This window comes from Pleurodeles waltl, chromosome 11 (assembly GCF_031143425.1).
Source record: "Pleurodeles waltl isolate 20211129_DDA chromosome 11, aPleWal1.hap1.20221129, whole genome shotgun sequence".
Lineage (NCBI taxonomy): Eukaryota > Metazoa > Chordata > Amphibia > Caudata > Salamandridae > Pleurodeles > Pleurodeles waltl.
In genome coordinates this window covers 925,705,204-925,723,007 of record NC_090450.1, presented here as the reverse complement: position 1 = coordinate 925,723,007, position 17,804 = coordinate 925,705,204, and the positions used below count along the sequence as shown (strand labels likewise).

The window sequence follows — 17,804 nt, the reverse complement described above, 5'->3', positions numbered from 1 at the left end:
CAGTATCAGCTCTGGGTCTGAGATATACAGTAGGATGTCATCTGCTTAGAGAGAAATTGTATCCTCCCACTGGTCTGTCCAATGAAGGCCCCAAACCATTGGGATCCTGTCTTATCCAGGCCGCCAGGGGTTCCAAAGTTAGAGAAAATATTAATAGAAACAAGGGGCAGCCCTGTCTAGTGCCCCTCTGTAGGCGGAAGATCTGCAATAGACTGCCATTAACCCTTACACATGCCAGGGGTGCAGTGTAAAGTCCAGCACAAAGTTAAACTAAAAAACAATGCACCACCTATAGTACACAAAGCGAGATCCAATCCACACTTAATGGAAGAACCATTAAAGGAGGAGATTAAGAAATTAGAAACACAAGGTTTAATTGGAGCTCAGAATTGCTTGCCCCCATAGTAGTAACTAACAAATCGAGGGGAAGAGGCATCCATCTTTGTGTGGATATAAGGGACCTAAATGCCAATATCTGATTAGATAGGTACCCTCTTCCCAGGATTGAGATGTTAATCTTGATAGGGAATGCCAGTTGTTCTAGTCTAATCGATTGGTCATCAGCATACCACCAGGTGGAACTACATCCCAATTCTAGGTCATACACATCTTTCATCACTCCGCTGCTGTCTTCCAAAGGATCATGCAGCAGATCCTGAATGGGCTCTAGAAGGTTCCTTGTTTTCATGACGATATACTAGTAGCTCAGAGAAAGAACACAACGAGACATTGAGGAAGGTATTTTCAGCCCTGGAGGAATCAGGGCTGACTCTTAAATTGGCCAAATGCCAAATAGGAGTGGGATCTGTTGACTACTTGGATCACACCATTTCTAAAGATTGTATAAAACCCAAAATTGACCTAGCAAAAGCAGTAAAAGAAGCTTCCCCTCCAGCATCTAAAGAAGAACGTAAATCCTTTTTAGATTTAGTTGAATACATGTCCAGATTTGTGTGAAATTTTGTAAATAGAGTATCTCCCCTAAGAGAACTATTAAAAAAAAAGGGAATCACTACTAACGGAAGGAAGCACACCAAAGAACTATTCATGAGGTCAAAAACCCCCATAACCACAGCACCTACATTAGGGAACTTTGGAATCAAGCGTAGAACCATTTTAACCACAAATGCAAGCACTAAAGGGATTGGGACAACCTTTACACAGATGGTACATAACAAAGGGAGTATAGTTGCTTTTGCATCTCATACTTTAAAGAATTCCGATCCAACTATTTAACAATGGAGAGAAGCACTAACTGCATATAGGGCGATATTACATTTGAACATTTTATATTATTTTTGTGGGGTTTTCCCTTCACTTTACATACAGACAATACACCCCTCACATTCGTGTTCTTAGCTAAAGGTCTGGAACGCAGTACACCTTGTATACCCAAGTGGGTGCTGGAACTTAAGGACTACAACTTAAAAGTAGAATATGTGCCGGGGAACAGGAACTTAGCAGCTGATTGTCTATCTAGGATGCCCACCAGTAATGAAAGGAATCGGCAAAGTGACACTGAAGAGCCAGTACTGGCGGCAAACATACCAGGCATAACAAGAGAGGAGTGGAAAAAAGGAATGAGTAATGATAATCCTTTGAAACTAGTAAAAGAAACAATTGTCCAAGGGTGGCCAAACAAACAATCTGAGTTACTCAGTGATGTTCAAAGTTACTGGGGAATAAGACAAGAATTGTGCTTAGATGGGAACTTAGTGAAAAGAGATTAATTAGTTCCCCCGCAGGAGTTATGGGACAGAATAGCTGATCTGGCACATGAGGGACAGCCCAGAAAAAACATCACCAAGAGCAAGGGGAGGGTTAATTACTGGCTTCCTGGAATAGATTTGTTGTTAGAAAACAAAGTAAGAGATTGCTTGAGCTGTGCATTGAGCAACAAAACAAAAACCCACAGGAAAGCCTCATTATCACCTGTGAGTATTCCCTGTAGCCCTTGGGACAAGTTAGCTCTGGACGTTATAGGCCCTTTAAAACAATCCTCACAGGAGGGTAAATTCATGCTTGTGTTAGTGGATTATCATTCCCACTGGATTATAACTAAAGTAGTAAATTCCATTACAACAAGTGATGATTGAATTCATGACCAACACTTTGGGCCATATTTATACTCCGTTTGCGCCGAAATTGCGTCGTTTTTTTTGACGCAATTTCGACGCAAAACTAACGCCAACTAACGCCATATTTATACTATGGCGTTAGAGGCGAATAGCGCCAAAGTTCCCGGAATGTGCGTCATTTTTTAGCGTGAACCCCTTCCTTGCGTTAATGATATGCAAGGGAGGCGTTCCCGTCTAAAAAATGACTCCCAGGCCTTTACGTGGTATTTATACTCCCGGGCAAAAGAGACGCCCGGGAGTTGGCGTGGCTAAAAACGGCGCATTTGCGCCACTTTTTAACGCCTGCTCAGGGCAGGCGTTAAGGGGCCTGTGGGCTCAAAATGAGCCCACAGGTGCCCTCCCATGCCCCCAGGGACCCCCCCTGCCACCCTTGCCCACCCCAGGAGGACCCCCAAGGATGGAGGGACCCACCCCAGGGACATTCAGGTAAGTTCAGGTAAGTTTTATTTTTTATTTTTTATATTTTATTTTGGTGGCATAGGGGGGCCTTATTTGTGCCCCCCTACATGCCACTATGCCCAATGACCATGCCCAGGGGACAGAAGTCCCCTGGGCATGGCCATTGGGCAAGGGGGCATGACTCCTATCTTTACAATGATAGGAGTCATGTTGATGGGGGATGGGCGTCGTTAAAAAATGGCGCAAGTCGGGTTAAGACGATTTTTTCGACGTAACCTGACTTGCCCCATTTTAAGACGCCCATGCGCCATTTTCCCCCTACGCCGGCGCTGTCTGGTCTACGTGGTTTCTTCCCACGCAACCCAGGCAGCGCCGGTCTGATTGCGCCGTCTAACGCCATTCCATAAATACGGCGCCCGCATGGCGCTTCAGAATGGCGTTAGACGGCGCAAAACTTTTTGACGCTAAACTGCGTTAGCGCAGTTTAGCGTCAAAAAGTATAAATATGGGCCTTTGTTTTCAGAAGGTATTCTGAGTATACTAGTGACATACAATGGAGTACAATTTACTTTGAATTAGATGAAGAATTCCTAGATAATATGTCCATTACACACTACAAAACAGCAGTGTATTGTCCAAAAACCAACGGTCTGGTTTAGAGAGTAAATAAAATGAAGCATGTGCACAACTGGCAAACATTTCTAAAGAACCAGTAAGAAAAGCCCTTCAGAACATGTTATGGTCATACCACACTGCACCTTATGCTGTAACAAGGGTTTCTCCATTTGTATCACTGAGAGGCAGGCAACCAGGTTCTAACTTATCTCCTAACTGACTAGATGGGAGCCAACCCATGTGGGTGCAGAGAGAGAATGCAAAGGAAGGTATCAAGCAATACCAAGAATGATATAAGGTCAGTTACCATAAGACACATGGGCTTTGAAGGAAAATTGGGACGTATGTGACCTAGTAACAGTTAAACTACCCAACACTCATAAACGTATGGAGAATAATTACTCAGATCCCATGAAAACAACTAAAGTACACAGGAGTGTTGTATTCCTCGAAGATGGAAGGACTTGGAGCATGGACAGACTGTCCAAATGCAGCACCATTCCGAAGACATGTCTAACCAGAAGTCTATTTGTATCAATGAGGAAGTAGACCAGAAAAGATTTCCATAAAGAACTAAGAAAGTACCTCAATTGCACAAAGACTAGATTGTAATATAAACAGTTGCTTAACCTGCCATGTGGTTATTATATTTAGCAAAACGTATTATACCCATAAAATAACTATTACTCAAGTTAATTTATGGTGTGGTCTAAAGGACGTTGAACTATGTTATTACCTTACGTTATTTACTAAATTACTTTATATACGATATGCATTTTACTTATATGCCGTTATCCTCGTTAGTGTATTCAGTCCCCTGAAAGACATTCCCTTTATTTGCATTTTCAATTTTTGCATAGGAAGGAGATGTGTTATGATTCATGTATGTAATTATTTATGCCTTCTTAGGAAGGGTTTGTAGGAAAATTCCACTGTTGGCATGGTTACCCCCTAACGTTTTGCCTTTTGTTGATGCCAGCTTTGATTGAAAGTATGCTGGGACCCTGCTAACCAGGCCCCAGCACCAGTGTTCTTTCCCTAAAACTGTACCTTTGTCGCCACAATTGGCACAGCCCTGGCACACAGATAAGTCCCTTGTAAAAGGTATCCCTGGTACCAAGGGCCCTGTGGCCAGTGAAGGTCTCTAAGGGCTGCAGCATGTATTATGCCACCCTGGGGATCCCCCACTCAGCACATGCACACTGCCTCACAGCTTGTGTGTGCTGGTGGGGAGAAAAAAGACTAAGTCAACATGGCACTCCCCTCAGAGTGCCATGCCCACAACGCACTGCCTGTGGCATAGGTAGGTCATCCTTCTAGCAGGCCTTATTGCCCTAAGGCAGGGTGCACTATGCCACAGGTGAGGGCATAGCTGCATGAGCACTATGCCCCTACAGTGTCTAAGCCAATTCTTAGTCATTGTAAGTGCAGGGTGGCCATAAAGAGTATATGGTCTGGGAGTTTGTCAAACACAAACTCCACAGTTCCATAATGGCTAAACTGAATACAGAGAAGTTTGGTATCAAACGTCTCAGCACAATAAATCCACACTGATGCCAGTGTGGGATTTATTGAGAACTGCACACAGAGGGCATCTTAGAGATGCCCCCTGCATGCTAGCCCAACTGCTAGTGCTAGGTTGACCGGTCTCTGCCACCCTGCCACTTCCAGACTAGTTTCTGACCACATGGGGTGAGTGCCGCTGTGCACTCTGTGACCAGGAACAAAGCCTGTCCTGGGTGGAGGTGCTTCACACCTCCCCCTGCAGGAACTGTAACACCTGGCGGTGAGCCTCAAAGGCTCAAGCCTGGTGTTAAAACGCCCCAGGGCACTCCAGCTAGTGGTGATGCCTGCCCCCCAGACACAACCACCACTTTTGGCGGCAATTCCGGGGAGATAGTGAGAAAAACAAGGAGGAGTCACCCCCTCAGCCAGGTCCACCCCTAAGGTGACCAGAGCTGATGTGACGCCCTCCTTAGAAAATCCTCCATCTTGTGTTGGAGGATTTAGCCCATTAGGGATAGGGATGTGCCCCCCTCCTCAAAGGAAGAAGGCACAAGGAGGGTGTAGCTGCCCTCCAGCCCTAAACACCCCCCTAAATTTTTTTATTTAGGGGCGACCCTGAACCCAGGAATTCAGATTCCTGACGACCTAACAAGAAAAAGGACTGCTGACCTGAAAACCCAGCAGAGAAAAAGAAAGTCAACAACTGCTTTTGCCCCAGCCCTACCAGCCTGCCTCCTGATTCAAAGAACCTGCAACAGCTGCGCATCCTACGGGCCCAGCGACCTCTGCCGACTCAGAGGACTGCCCTGCAACTCCAAAGGACCAAGAAACTCCAGTGGACAACGGCCCTGTCCAACGCAACAAGAAGAAACCATCTTTAAAGGGACTCTCACCTCACTCCAAAAGCGTGAGTCCCCACCACTCTGCACTCCCTGGCCCGTGTCCAGAGAAATCAACCCCACATAGAGGACCCCCAGGCGACTCCGACGACGTGTCCACCCTGAGCCGACCTCCCTGCACCCCCAAGAAGTCAACTGCAGAGGGAATCCCGAGGACCCCCTTGACCGTGACTGCCCGGTAACAAAGAAATCCGACGCCTGGAAGAATGCACTGCACCCGCAGCCCCCACGTCCGTGAAGAACCAACCGCTAGTGCAGCAGTGACCAGCAGGCAGCCCTCACCCTTGCCCAGTCAGTGGCTGGCCCGAGAAGCTCCCTTGTGCCCTTTCTGCAACGTCTGAGTGACCCCAGTGGTCCCTCCATTGATTGCTATTACAAAGCAGACGCCTTGTTTGCCTACTGCACCCGGCCGCCCCTGTGCCACTGAGGGTGTACTTTGTGTGCCTACTTGGGACTCCTCCCCCCCCCCTCCCCAGTGCTCTACAAAATCCCCCTGGTCTGCTGCCAGTAGACTGGAACCCGAGCACCCCTAGTCTCCATAGGTGCCTATGTTATTTGGGCCCCTCTTTGACCTCTGCACCTGACAGGCCCTGTGTTGCTGGAGCTGGGTATTTGGGGTTGACTTGAACCCCCAACGGTGGGCTGTCTATGCCCCGGAGACTGAAGTTGTAAGTGCTTTATTTACCTCAAAAACTAACCTGTACTTACCTCCCCCAAGAACTGTTGAATTTTTCAGTGTCCACTTTTAAAATAGCTTATTGCCATTTTATGCCAAACTGTGTACATTACTGTTTTAATTCAAAGTTCTATCTATACCTATGCAAAGTACCTTACATTTAATGTACTTACCTGCAATTTGACTCTTGCGGTTTTAAAATAAATTAAGAAAATAATATTTCTCTATATAAAAACCTATTGGCCTAGAGTTAAGTCATTGAGTGTGTGTTCTCATTTATTGCCTGTGTGTATACAACAAATGCTTAACACTACCCTCTGATAAGCCAACTGCTCGAACACACTACCACAAATAGAGCATTAGTATTATCTATTATTACCTCTGTCAAGCCTCTTAGGGAACACCTGGACTCTGTGCACACTATCTCTCACTTTGAAATAGTATATACAGAGCCAGCTTCCTACAGGGTTGTCGTGATTATTTATATTTTAGAGCTTAAGTTCCCCCTGTTCTTCCCTTGGTAGTGGTACCCTCTGCTATAATCGTCCCCTCCCTTCCCTATCCCCTTTGAATGTTCCCTAGTAATGAGTTAGGAGCTCTGCGGTCAAACGGATGAGGTGACTTTGGAGGTTGTGTGTATAACTTGATTAAAGGCTCTTATTAATCTTTACCAGAGTTTATCTTACCAACATGAACATAATTTAAATTCCCCCCTACTGTAGCTCTAGAATGTATCCTATCACATAAGATAGATGAGTGGAGCAGTGTAATTATAGTATATTTAATTATCGCTGATAAAATGTCAGCTAATAATCTATCTATATCATAGCCCTGACGTGAAGATGTTTTGTTTGCACATGCCACCTTCTAGTTCTCTTTGTTACAAAATATAAAAGCAAAGAATCAAAATTATGGGCCTCATGTACTAAGCCTTTTAGCAGTTGCAAATCTTGCAAGAAGCAATGTACAAAAGGACACACTGTGAGTAGGAAATGATTTGTGACTCCTTGTGACTCAAAAGAAGGAAGAGGAGTGAGAGGAGATTCCCCTTTCCCCTCCCAATTCCCAATCCTAGTTATCAATGATTTGCTACTGCAATTACTAGTATCTAAACTAACACTGTACTGCCACGTCAACAGGTGGAAGCCATTTGCAAAAGGGAAGCTGTCCATAATGGACAGTTTTGACTTGGTGAATGCCAACTGCGGGGGCCACAATAAGCTCTGCCTGATGAACTTCACTTTTTTTTTTATTAACTTAAGCAGCCCCTGTTCCTTCAATGGACAGTATATTTAAGAAAAAAAGTAATTCAGTGAATGTGAATGCAACAATGGAAGTCTGCTGTTCTTCGCAGGCATCTGTCTCTGGATGTGCAGCCATTCTTAGGACTCACAGGAAGATTCTGTAGCTTTAGCAGCTTCCTGTGAAAGGTGGTTTTGTGTGGTGACTGATTGATGCAATAGTCACAGTGCTAAACTCACGTCGGGTCACAAAGCAGTCGGTCTCCATAAACACTAGACGCGACCATGGTATATGGGGCCCAACGTGATTTGCAAACTGCCATTACTTGTAGCTGTAACACTTCTAAACATGTTTCTATGTAGGATTGTACCCTAAATGTCCAAACCTTTTGTAGAAGGAACAGACAATTATTTTTTTCCCCAACAGGTGGTGTAATCTACACACATGGTGACATTTCTCTTAAAGATGATGTTACAGCAGCAGGAGTGTACAGGATCTCAGGTGGTTCCTAAGTAAATTGGGTAATAAATTGTAAGCAAACGCCCAACGCTAAGTGCTCCCTCAGTTAGACACTTTCAAACCCCATGTTGTACAAACTGTGTAAAATGAACATGAATGGAGGCATTTCCTTCTTTTCATAAATCTTGGTCTGATTTATATGTTGGTGGTAAGCATACTCTAACAACAGCGACGGGCTATGCTGACCACCAATATGATGGTCTGCCCAATGAATTTAGATGCAGGCGCACCTTTGGTTTAATCACAGCGGAGACTACTCCATCTCTGCTGTGATTAAACCCTTTAAAAAGCCCTGTGGAGTAAGGGCTGTCGGAGGCAGACCTCTAATTCTGCCCAGCAGAATTAGTGGTCAGTTTTTACTGCCCACCACCACCAAGAAAACCCTGGCGGGGGGGGCAGTGAAAACCGCTAACTGCTCCCCTTGCCATGGAAGAGGATTTCCATGGCAAGGGGAGCATTCTCTTTTATATTTTCAAAAAGAAAATACCGCTTTAGGATTTTCTTTTAGAAAAAAGAAAAAGTAAAACAGTTTGGTGCAGGCCTCTGTCATGTTGATAGAGCCCTTCATCAAACCGCAACCGTCAGTGACAGGAACCGCCATGACAGCAGTTCCTGGCAGTGTTTTAAGAAATCACCGCCTGATTAGTGGTCATTTCTAAATCTGGTAGACAGTACCTCCACCAGGGCGGAGGAGTAGTTTACTCAGCCGCCCTAGTGGAGAAAAGGGCTATTGCTTGATTATAAATCTGACCTTTAGTCTTAACTATGTTTTTTTGGGAACCCAGTTCTGAACTTGATACCAATCATGTGTTTTGCAGCAAAGTCACATCCTCAAGGCCTTCTATTTAAAATTGCTCCTCTAAGTCCCCAATTATGAGCACTCCAATTATCAACACATGTGCAAACATTTTTAGCAGGGGACGCAATTACAAGTGTGTCAAAGTTTACTGCAAGCAATAATTACTACATGCAAGAAAGTCTCCATCTCAGAATATTCATCAGGTACGTATGAGCAGGTCAAATCTGATGATGTATTCCAGGCCAAAATGCAAGGTGAATAATGGGACATGCAGACTTTGCTGCATAAAGCACCAAAACTCACATGCTGTTTCCCATTTGAAACAAGAAAACAGGTAATAAGTGCTATTTATCAAATCTCTTATATTCCAAACCCGGGGGAACAGGATTTTAATCAGAACAAAAAAAATCACCTCTGCCTTTAGGGCACTCCTATTCGAGGTCCAAGTTGCAGTTGGCTTTCCTAAGCTGTCCTTTAATATTAGCTTTGTATTTGTGCAAGTGCAGCCAGTCATCATGCCAAAAAAGTAAGGCACTGTAGATTATGGAGAAAGGGCAGGCAGCGGCGGCTCCTCCGCTATGACTCAGGAGTGTTGCCCCCTGCTAGCATCAGCAAATCTTTAGGCCAGGCAGGCAGGAAGGCAGGGAGGAGGAGTGATGGTACTGCTGTCAGTGCGCATGTGGCTTTGGCCGGCCGTCTCAGGACAGCCAAACCCACAGGCGCACTGAGCTCACTCCAACCCGAGCTGTGTTGCCGGGTTGGAGACAGCAGGCACAGGCGCTCAATCTGTCTGGGAGCACAAAGTGAGGGCGCTCAGACCAATCCTGATGCTTTCATACTGCAAGAAGCATGGGAGCAGTGTTAGGATTGGCCGCAAGGCAGTCTGGGAGATGGTGCCTGATGGAGCCAGAAGAGCGGCGATGCAGATGCGGCAGGGATTTAGGTAAGGTTATTTAATTATTTTGTTTGTTTTGTTCACTCCCACCCCGCCACACCACTTGACCCCGCCTCCAGCCGTGACTGAGGGCAGGTAAGGGAAAAAACAAGGCCACACAATTTCTGACACTCATCTCTCAATAGTTTCTCTGGCTTTGCCCCCAAAACCTCGAACCAGGATCATCCACAATACTTTCAGCCAAGTATGCAAAAGACCTACTCAAAATTTGCTTACTTGTGGTCTTTCTCATTTTTATTACTTGATCTTTTCCCAGGCCTTAAGTTCTCTTTGGACAGCTTCTTCTCTGGGCTCAAACAGAAATATGATGCCTTCCCTTGGGCTTCATTTTCTTCAGCCATCGGAACAGGGCTCATTCATTCTGCCACTTTTGTGTGCAAGCCCTTTTACATTCCCATGAACATGCGCCATTCCGTGACCTCATCACAGCACATGAAAGTGATCTATTGACAATGTATTTTCTTGCAAGTTGGGTTCTCCTTCTCTAGGTTCAACATGTGGCCTCCCTCCACTAACCATAGCTTCTATGGTCAATGCATCTCGGTTTTTACTAAATTAGCAGAATCTTATATTCACTTCATATACTGTGGATCATTTAAAACAAGGTTAACGGGCTTCACTCTGTATAAGTGCCAGTTTATCCCTGAAGGTTGATGCTGCGCTGGTTATCTTAATTAGCACCATTCTCTTAGTTCAGCAGGGAAAGGAGCTGCTAACCTGCGGTTCCCATTCATTAACTACCCGATTCTTCAGAGCTTATGGCCTATTGTGCATATGTACTACTGCACATTCTGGTCTCCTTACTTTAATTTAGGGCAAGGACCTGGGTCAGCATCGTGCCGGGCCACAAGCCATGTTCCATTCCCTCACAGCTCTTCCAATTTACTTTCTGGCATGAAGCAAACCAACACATTGGACGAGCTCACTATGACAGAGCCACTACACCAGAGTTCCCTGTATGTGCTATTTACTTTTTCTGCACTTGTGATCACCATACCCACAGAAGGCTTTGCAGTCCCTTCCTGATGGTGAACAGGCACTGCTATCTTGATTGTTTTGCTAGGGAAGTTTCCCGGCAGCTTTTCTCCACTTTCCAAGCCCACATTTTCATACCTTGTCAAATCTACAGCCCATTACAGTTTCCTTTCCCAATTCTTCGAATTCTTCCACTGTAGCCCATCCAAGTTGCTTATGTCCACCATCTCATCCATTAACAGGGTCCTGCTGAGACCATCTAATGCATGTCTTCTCTGCTGCTTTGCTGGCAGTGCAGCCCCAGAGAAACAATGTTCTAAATTAATGACAATAAGGCATTATTTTTTAAAAGCGAGGTAAGGACTCGTGAAAAACTATACACTAATGCATATATCACAGCGACATGCCAAATCTACTGTGCTGTTACAGACATTTATTTGCTCATGTGGCATTCAATGGCTGTTCAATAAATTACACTTAATTGGGCCTGTACTTTATTTTTAGTACACAATTATATACAAGCTTTTTTAAACACAAAAATCATTTTTCAGATTAATTTAATTTTTTGTCCAAATTATGTGCCAGCATTTCTTTGAACTGCTTCTTCTTTTCAAGGAGTTCATTTGCTTTTCTCCTCTTTTCTTGTTTTCTCTTTTCGGCTTCTGTTTTTGATATGCAGAGTTCACTAGTTTCACCTTTGTAAAATATGTCCACTTTTTCTTGCAGGATTGTTCTAGCTATTTTTCTGTTCTGTTCAAGCGAACGCGTTTGATGACACTGAAGAGAAAAGAGACATTTCTAATTATCAAATAAATAACACTTTTAATACCAGCTTTTTACACTAACTGCTTAGAATAATGAAGGGAAGGACCTGTTACTACTGCACACATCAAACTTTCAATTCGCGTATTTCATTATTGTCACCACACTTTTAATTGCTAAGTAAAACCACAAAAGGAATCACAAAGGACAACAACATCAGTTGCAAACAACCCACTTTGTGCCGCCTTCAAAGACTATTCCAGCCTCTTGATGCTGAGGGCAATAGTATTGTTATTTGTTGTGTCTGGTTTCCCTAATTGTCCTTTCATCCTCTTCTGTGTCATGTCTGTGTCTCGAGCCCTGTTACGTCATGCAACTCAGATGTCAGCTTAAACGTGAATGGTATAGTACCGGGCACTGCTGCTAATATGCTGGTCTTCCTGGTTCTGTTGGTTGCTAATAAACTTCCTGCAGAAATCCTAAGGACCCCACTTTCGTTTCCATGCCGGTAACGATAACTGACCCACAGACGAACAGAACCCCTGCATGCAATGAGAGCTCTGATGGGCTCTTGTCTACTAGTTCTGCTGCTCTGCCTTTTATGCAGAAATTGCTGCTTAGGTGGGGGAAGGTAGGTCAGTTTCCCAGAGATTCTGGAGGGCTGGCCAGGAGAGATCGTTCAACAGGTTGGGCCAGCTGCTTTGGTCAAATGTATTGTCTGAATAAGAATCCTTGTGAGACTCAGGCAGTGCCATATGGATTAACTTCATCTGGTTTCCAGTGCAAGTAAAGCAGTGATGCACTTTCCAATCAGTGCCAAGCAGAATACACCTGGGCCAATGACACCACCGTTTTCCTCGTGCGTGCTTCGTGCAGATTGGCACGTTGTCAGCACCCACCATCTTAGAAGGGGTGTCACTCGCCTGTCCTATGCAAAACTGTTCGTTACAGGGGATGTGCACACCATCGGCCGCAAGGCTTGGCTTCACTGCAATACATTGCTGCAATGGAGCTGTGTGCAACTGTGGCACACACGCCCTATGGAGCAAGGAGCAGCTCGCTTTTGAATTTAGGGCGAATTGTACATTTTACAGTGTGCACGTAACTTCAATCGATCCTCTGGTAAATATATTGTTTTGCTCATTGTCTCATAAGGACATATCAATTGTAATCACTCTTTTCTTCACCATTATTTCCATAGCTGTTTGTCCACTTCAAATACAACATGTGCTATTGTTACAGGATGAGAATGCGAACGTTAAATAAGGCTGGTATACAATCCTCCTGTGTTCCTTGAGGCACCAGGTGAAATAACCTATCTTTTGAAAAGAATCGTTCAGAGCTCTTTGTTAAGGAGCCTATGATGGAATTGGGTACTGTGGTTACAGGAAAAAAATGCATCCTAGAAGATTGTTGTAGAATAGAAGGGCTGATATTTTCGAATATCTTCCCATTTACACACTCCAAGATCCTCAACAATTTGATAAGTACCAAGAGGCTGTATTGCAGAAAAGTATCATTGTCAGAGGATTTAAATGTCTTAACAAACAGCAACAGTCTGATGAGGGCCCTGAATCCTGGCAACTCATTTAGAGTTCTGGGCTCTGCATGTGAGTTTGAAAACTTCACGGATTAGCTCATCAGAGGTCAACTGGTTGTACATTGCTTCTACAAAAAAATACAAGCAAGATATTTGTGTTGTACAAATGTAACGTTATCTGAGGTTGTAGACATAGCTAATAGTAGTAAGTCATCACAATAAGAATCAAAGATCCAGCAGAAGTCAGAGAAAGACACTGTGTTTAGTGAAGATTTCAAGACCCAGTAATAAAACCTTTAATGTGGACAAAAAGAAAAGTGCCATATTTTTGCAGCAATTAAAGGAACCATGCAACTGTTACACGTGTGGAGCTAGTCACCACGCAGCTAGTTATAATTTTGTCTTCCTTCTAAGTAACCATGGCGTTTATGTGGAACATTAGGGCACACACACACACACACACCATATGCCGGATCTTGTGTTAACATGGTTACAGGGGGCAGAATGGTTTGCAGAAAGGAGTGCAAAGGTTTGTCACAACTGCGGTAGTCCCAACATTCATTTTATGTATGGTTCCAACTGAAATTACAACAAAACATATGATGTTTAATGGAAGGGTGAAGTTCTGCAAGAACCAGAAATAAAGTCAGGAGTCGAGGGTAGTACAAACATTGATTGAAAATGTTATTTTAATCCACAATAACTTTCAGGGGTACAGAGATATATGGGAAGGTCTATGTTGCTTTCCAAGGAAACAAAAACATTTTATAGTTACTGTAGAATATATTGAGAATTTTATTTTTACCTGGCAGGAAGCATCAGATATTGTGTTTCCATTAAATTTTGGGGGCAAGTTTAAAAAAAGTTGCTCTATTTCTGAAGAGAGGGGGGTGAGTTGGCCGATCCTCATGGACATTGTGTTCAAAGTTCCAGACAACAATAGGTTGAGAGATTGCCATATTTTGAACTCTGTGAATGGGATAGTTGACAAACATAACATTGTTTTTGCTGAAGGGTTGGGAAACTGGAAAACTGAATATGAAATTAAATTGAGGGAAGATGATATTCCCATGAAACACAAAATGAGAGCGATATCTCTTGGTGTGAGAAAGTAATAACAAAGGTAATAAGTAACCTTCAGTCCGAGGGAGCTACTGAAATGGTCAACAGCTTACCCTGGTTATCTCTGATAGTGACAGGTCAAAAGAAAAACAAAAAGCTGAGGGTGTGATTAGATTTTCGCTGCCTAAATGAATTTATTTGGGATACAGCCCATCCACTACATAAAACAGATGAACTGGTGATCACTGTAGATGTTGCATTTTTTTTCTAAATCAATTCTATGATCCCTGTCCCATCACATCATTCTTTCTCCCACTGTGCAGCACCTGACTGCTATAGTTATGTCAGCAGCTGCTATTTTTCAGTGCATAGTGACACAATAATTTCAAAGAATGAATGGCATACTGTCTTCCAGGACAACATTCTAGTCTTTAGAAATGACTATGCAGAGCACAACAGGCAGATGGACACGTTTTACAAGTACTTGATGTAGGAAACTGGATTATTATTGGGGGTGAGGTGAGTGACTATCTACCTCAGGTAATGATCACAACCCTAGTCAGGGTGAACCTGCCAAGTGACTGCATTAACCTCAGCTCAACCGCATGGTAGCTGTGGCAGAGAGCACACAGGCTTAATGCATAACTTAGGGCAATGTGCAAAGTATTTATGCAGGACCAAACCAGTAATAAAGTTGAAATGCAAAACAGTAAAAATTACAAACATGAATTAGAAAAATAGAGTAAAATTAAATAAAGAAAATTACTCAAAGATACCAAAAACCAATAAGAGTAACCCAGAGAGATGAATTTGCTATGTTGTAAGTAGGTATATATCACCAACAGGCATAAAGAACCAATGACAGTCAATAGTCGCAGTAGACTGGGACCTAGGTGCAATTTGACACTGACCATGATGGATGGCAGGTCCAATGCACCAACCAGGTTCGTCCTAGTCAAACATTTGACCTTCTGACTTTAGTCCTTTAAGTCCTACTCTACCATGTGCATGCCATTCTATCCCATCAGGACCTCAGGGGAGGCATGAAGAGACTCATGACATATCAGGCAGAGGCCAATGCCTGGGTCCAGTCACCACTGATCAGGTGGGCGGATGCAGGAATGGCCTCTAGTAACCTGTTGTATCCCTGTTGCTTGAAGAGGTCAGCCTTATGACCAATGCAGTCCACTTTTTTGTCCTCGGTACAGTAGAGAACAGGCCCAGTCCTTCATGGCTCTTTTCAGGTTGCACACAGCAGGTTCAGTCCTCATTTGATCTTTCTCAGGTACAGAAGTGTTCTGAAGGAGGTGCCTGCAGGGATTACATTTATGTCTGGCGCTAGCAAGTGGGTAGGAATGTTTCCTTGACATTCCCTAACCAATGGGATAAATGTTCCTCAGACAAACCCTACACACTATGAGTGTGACCAAAAACTACTTGAAAATGCCCAACTTGGGCTGTGAGGGCGGGCGGTGTGTGTGGGGAGTGTATTATGTTAATGCTAGTGTCCAACCACATCCAACACTAAATTCCAGTTTGTAGCAGGTACAGTACCCACAACAAACCCAAAGAAGGATGTCTGACAGGAAAAAAGCAGAGTCATCCTGCAGCCAGACAGTGGATACACAAGAACTGACTCAGCATTCTATTCCTTCCTTTTCAAGTACATCCCAAAGTGTTATATGTACACCCAGTAGACAGACTTTCGACACTCAAGCAGAATTTAACACTGTAATGTCAAAAAGCATGCTCACAGTCCCCATCCCTACATATTTTGGGAGTTTTACTGGAGCAGAGGTCAGCCTGTTTGCTCCAGGGAAGAATTTCAAACCATTTCACATCTATTCAAATGCAAATTACTGACTGGCAGAAGTGGGAGACCTAATGTAAACGCTGCCTGCAGGAACTAAAGGCAGGGTAAAAGTAACTTTCTAAAAGTTACTTTTCCTTAGAATATATTACAAATCCAGCTTCACCACTGAATTGGATTGTTATTAACTAATACAAATAGTTGTCTAATTATTTTTCTAGTTAGTTCCATTCCCGAGACACAGTATTAGTGTTTTAATCTGTAGTCTGTTTTTCTACATAGGACATCTAGGCCTGCCCCAGTGAAACATAGCTTGTGGGTGTTAGCATTGTAAGGACAAGTTAATATTACATTTCTAAACCTCTTACTTTTAAACACCATGCCTTGTTGACTACATGGGGGTGACATTATTATTTGAAAGGGAGGCTCTGACCTGCCAAAAGTGTTTATTTCACACCGTCCCTGTATTGGATCTCACAATAGGTGCTGCAGCCTACTGGTGGCATTTAACTTACAGGACCTGGGTACATTTTTTACCATATACTTGGGTTGGGGTGACCACGCAGAAAAGGAAGATTTCCTATAGTCGAGAATGGTGAACAAATGTGTTTTTGACAGTCATGTTGAATACCTGGGCATGATATTAATGCAGGCAAGGTAAAAGAAGACCAGGGTGGATGAGAGCTGTGGAAGAAGCTCCTGTCCAGATAGATAAGGAACACTCACTTTTATGGGGCGTAATGATTTTTATAAAAAATGTATTCTCACTTTTGATTCCATAACGGAACCTATTCTCTGGCTACTGAAGAAAAAACTAGAGTTTGAATGGTAGGAAGAGCAAAAGTGTGCTTTTGAGGAAATCAAAAGGACATTGGTGAATTCACTGCTTTTGCAGCCTTATCTCCCAGCTATAGCGGCGTGGGTTACTGCCAATATGAGTGAGCACTGACTTGATGCTGTTTTCTCACAGACAAAACAGTGATGAACAAGCTGTAACGTTTGTGTCCTACACTTTGAAAGAAGTGGGAAAACAGTTTTCTCCCACTGAGAAAGAAAAGCAAATTTTCACCTGGACTTGCAGAAGTTTAGATTACATATGTGAGGAAAAAGATGTATTGTCTAAACTGCTCACATGCAACTGTTGCACAATTTTTGGCACAACCAGTGTGCATTCCAGAAGAACCAAGTCATATAAATTAGATTTGGGAAGAGTATAATTTTGTTGTAGATTATATTCTGAGCAAGTGTAACAAAAGGACAGATTGTTTCTCTAGGCTTCCTGTGGATGATCGAACAGAGGATGGATGTGAGGATTTGGAGTGCTTAGTTGTGGTGCTCGAAGCAGAAGAGAATTGTGTTACAGACAGTCACTGAACACAGGCATTGTAATCTGATCATGTTTACAAAAACATGCAGTTTTTTATAGGACTGGTCAAAAGAGCGTTGATCTAGACCGACGTTACTCAAAGTACGGCCCGCGGGCTGCCAGCGGCCCCACGGATCTACCTTGGCGGCCCACGGACACGTCCGAGAAACGCTATATAATAATGGCCGCAGTACATAAACAAAGAAGAGGGCCACGGGAGCATGCGCAATAGTGGCTTCTTTGCGCATGCTCCCGCGGCCCTCCTCTATGTTTACGTACGGAGGCCATTAGTTATGGCGTTTCCATTACGATCCAGGCTAGTGACGGGAAGCCAAAGCCTCTTAAAAGTCAGCGCTTGCAGCTAACTTTTACGGGCTTTTTCGTCTGCTTCCTGTCACCGTCTCCACGTCTGCCGCCCGCCCGCCTGCCGTTGTAAATTTGTGGCATCTTTACAGTGCTTTATTGAGGCAGGTAAGGCTCTTTGGTTATTTATTTATTTGTTTTTAATGTAGTGTGTGTGTTACTGGGGTAGGGGTGAGAG

General features: G+C 43.7%; 1 protein-coding gene across 3 annotated transcripts in view; it reads right to left on the bottom strand.

The window, feature by feature from the left end:
* Positions 1–11,194: 11,194 nt before the first annotated feature.
* The window catches only part of MTRFR (mitochondrial translation release factor in rescue), a 39,823-nt gene continuing 33,213 nt past the window's right edge, over positions 11,195–17,804 (bottom strand). For all 3 annotated transcript variants that reach the window (XM_069214984.1, XM_069214983.1, XM_069214982.1), the window contains exon 3: positions 11,195–11,500. In XM_069214984.1, coding sequence (XP_069071085.1) covers positions 11,276–11,500 — 225 coding nt within the window. In that variant the 3' untranslated portion in view covers positions 11,195–11,275. The remainder of the gene's footprint in view (positions 11,501–17,804) is intronic.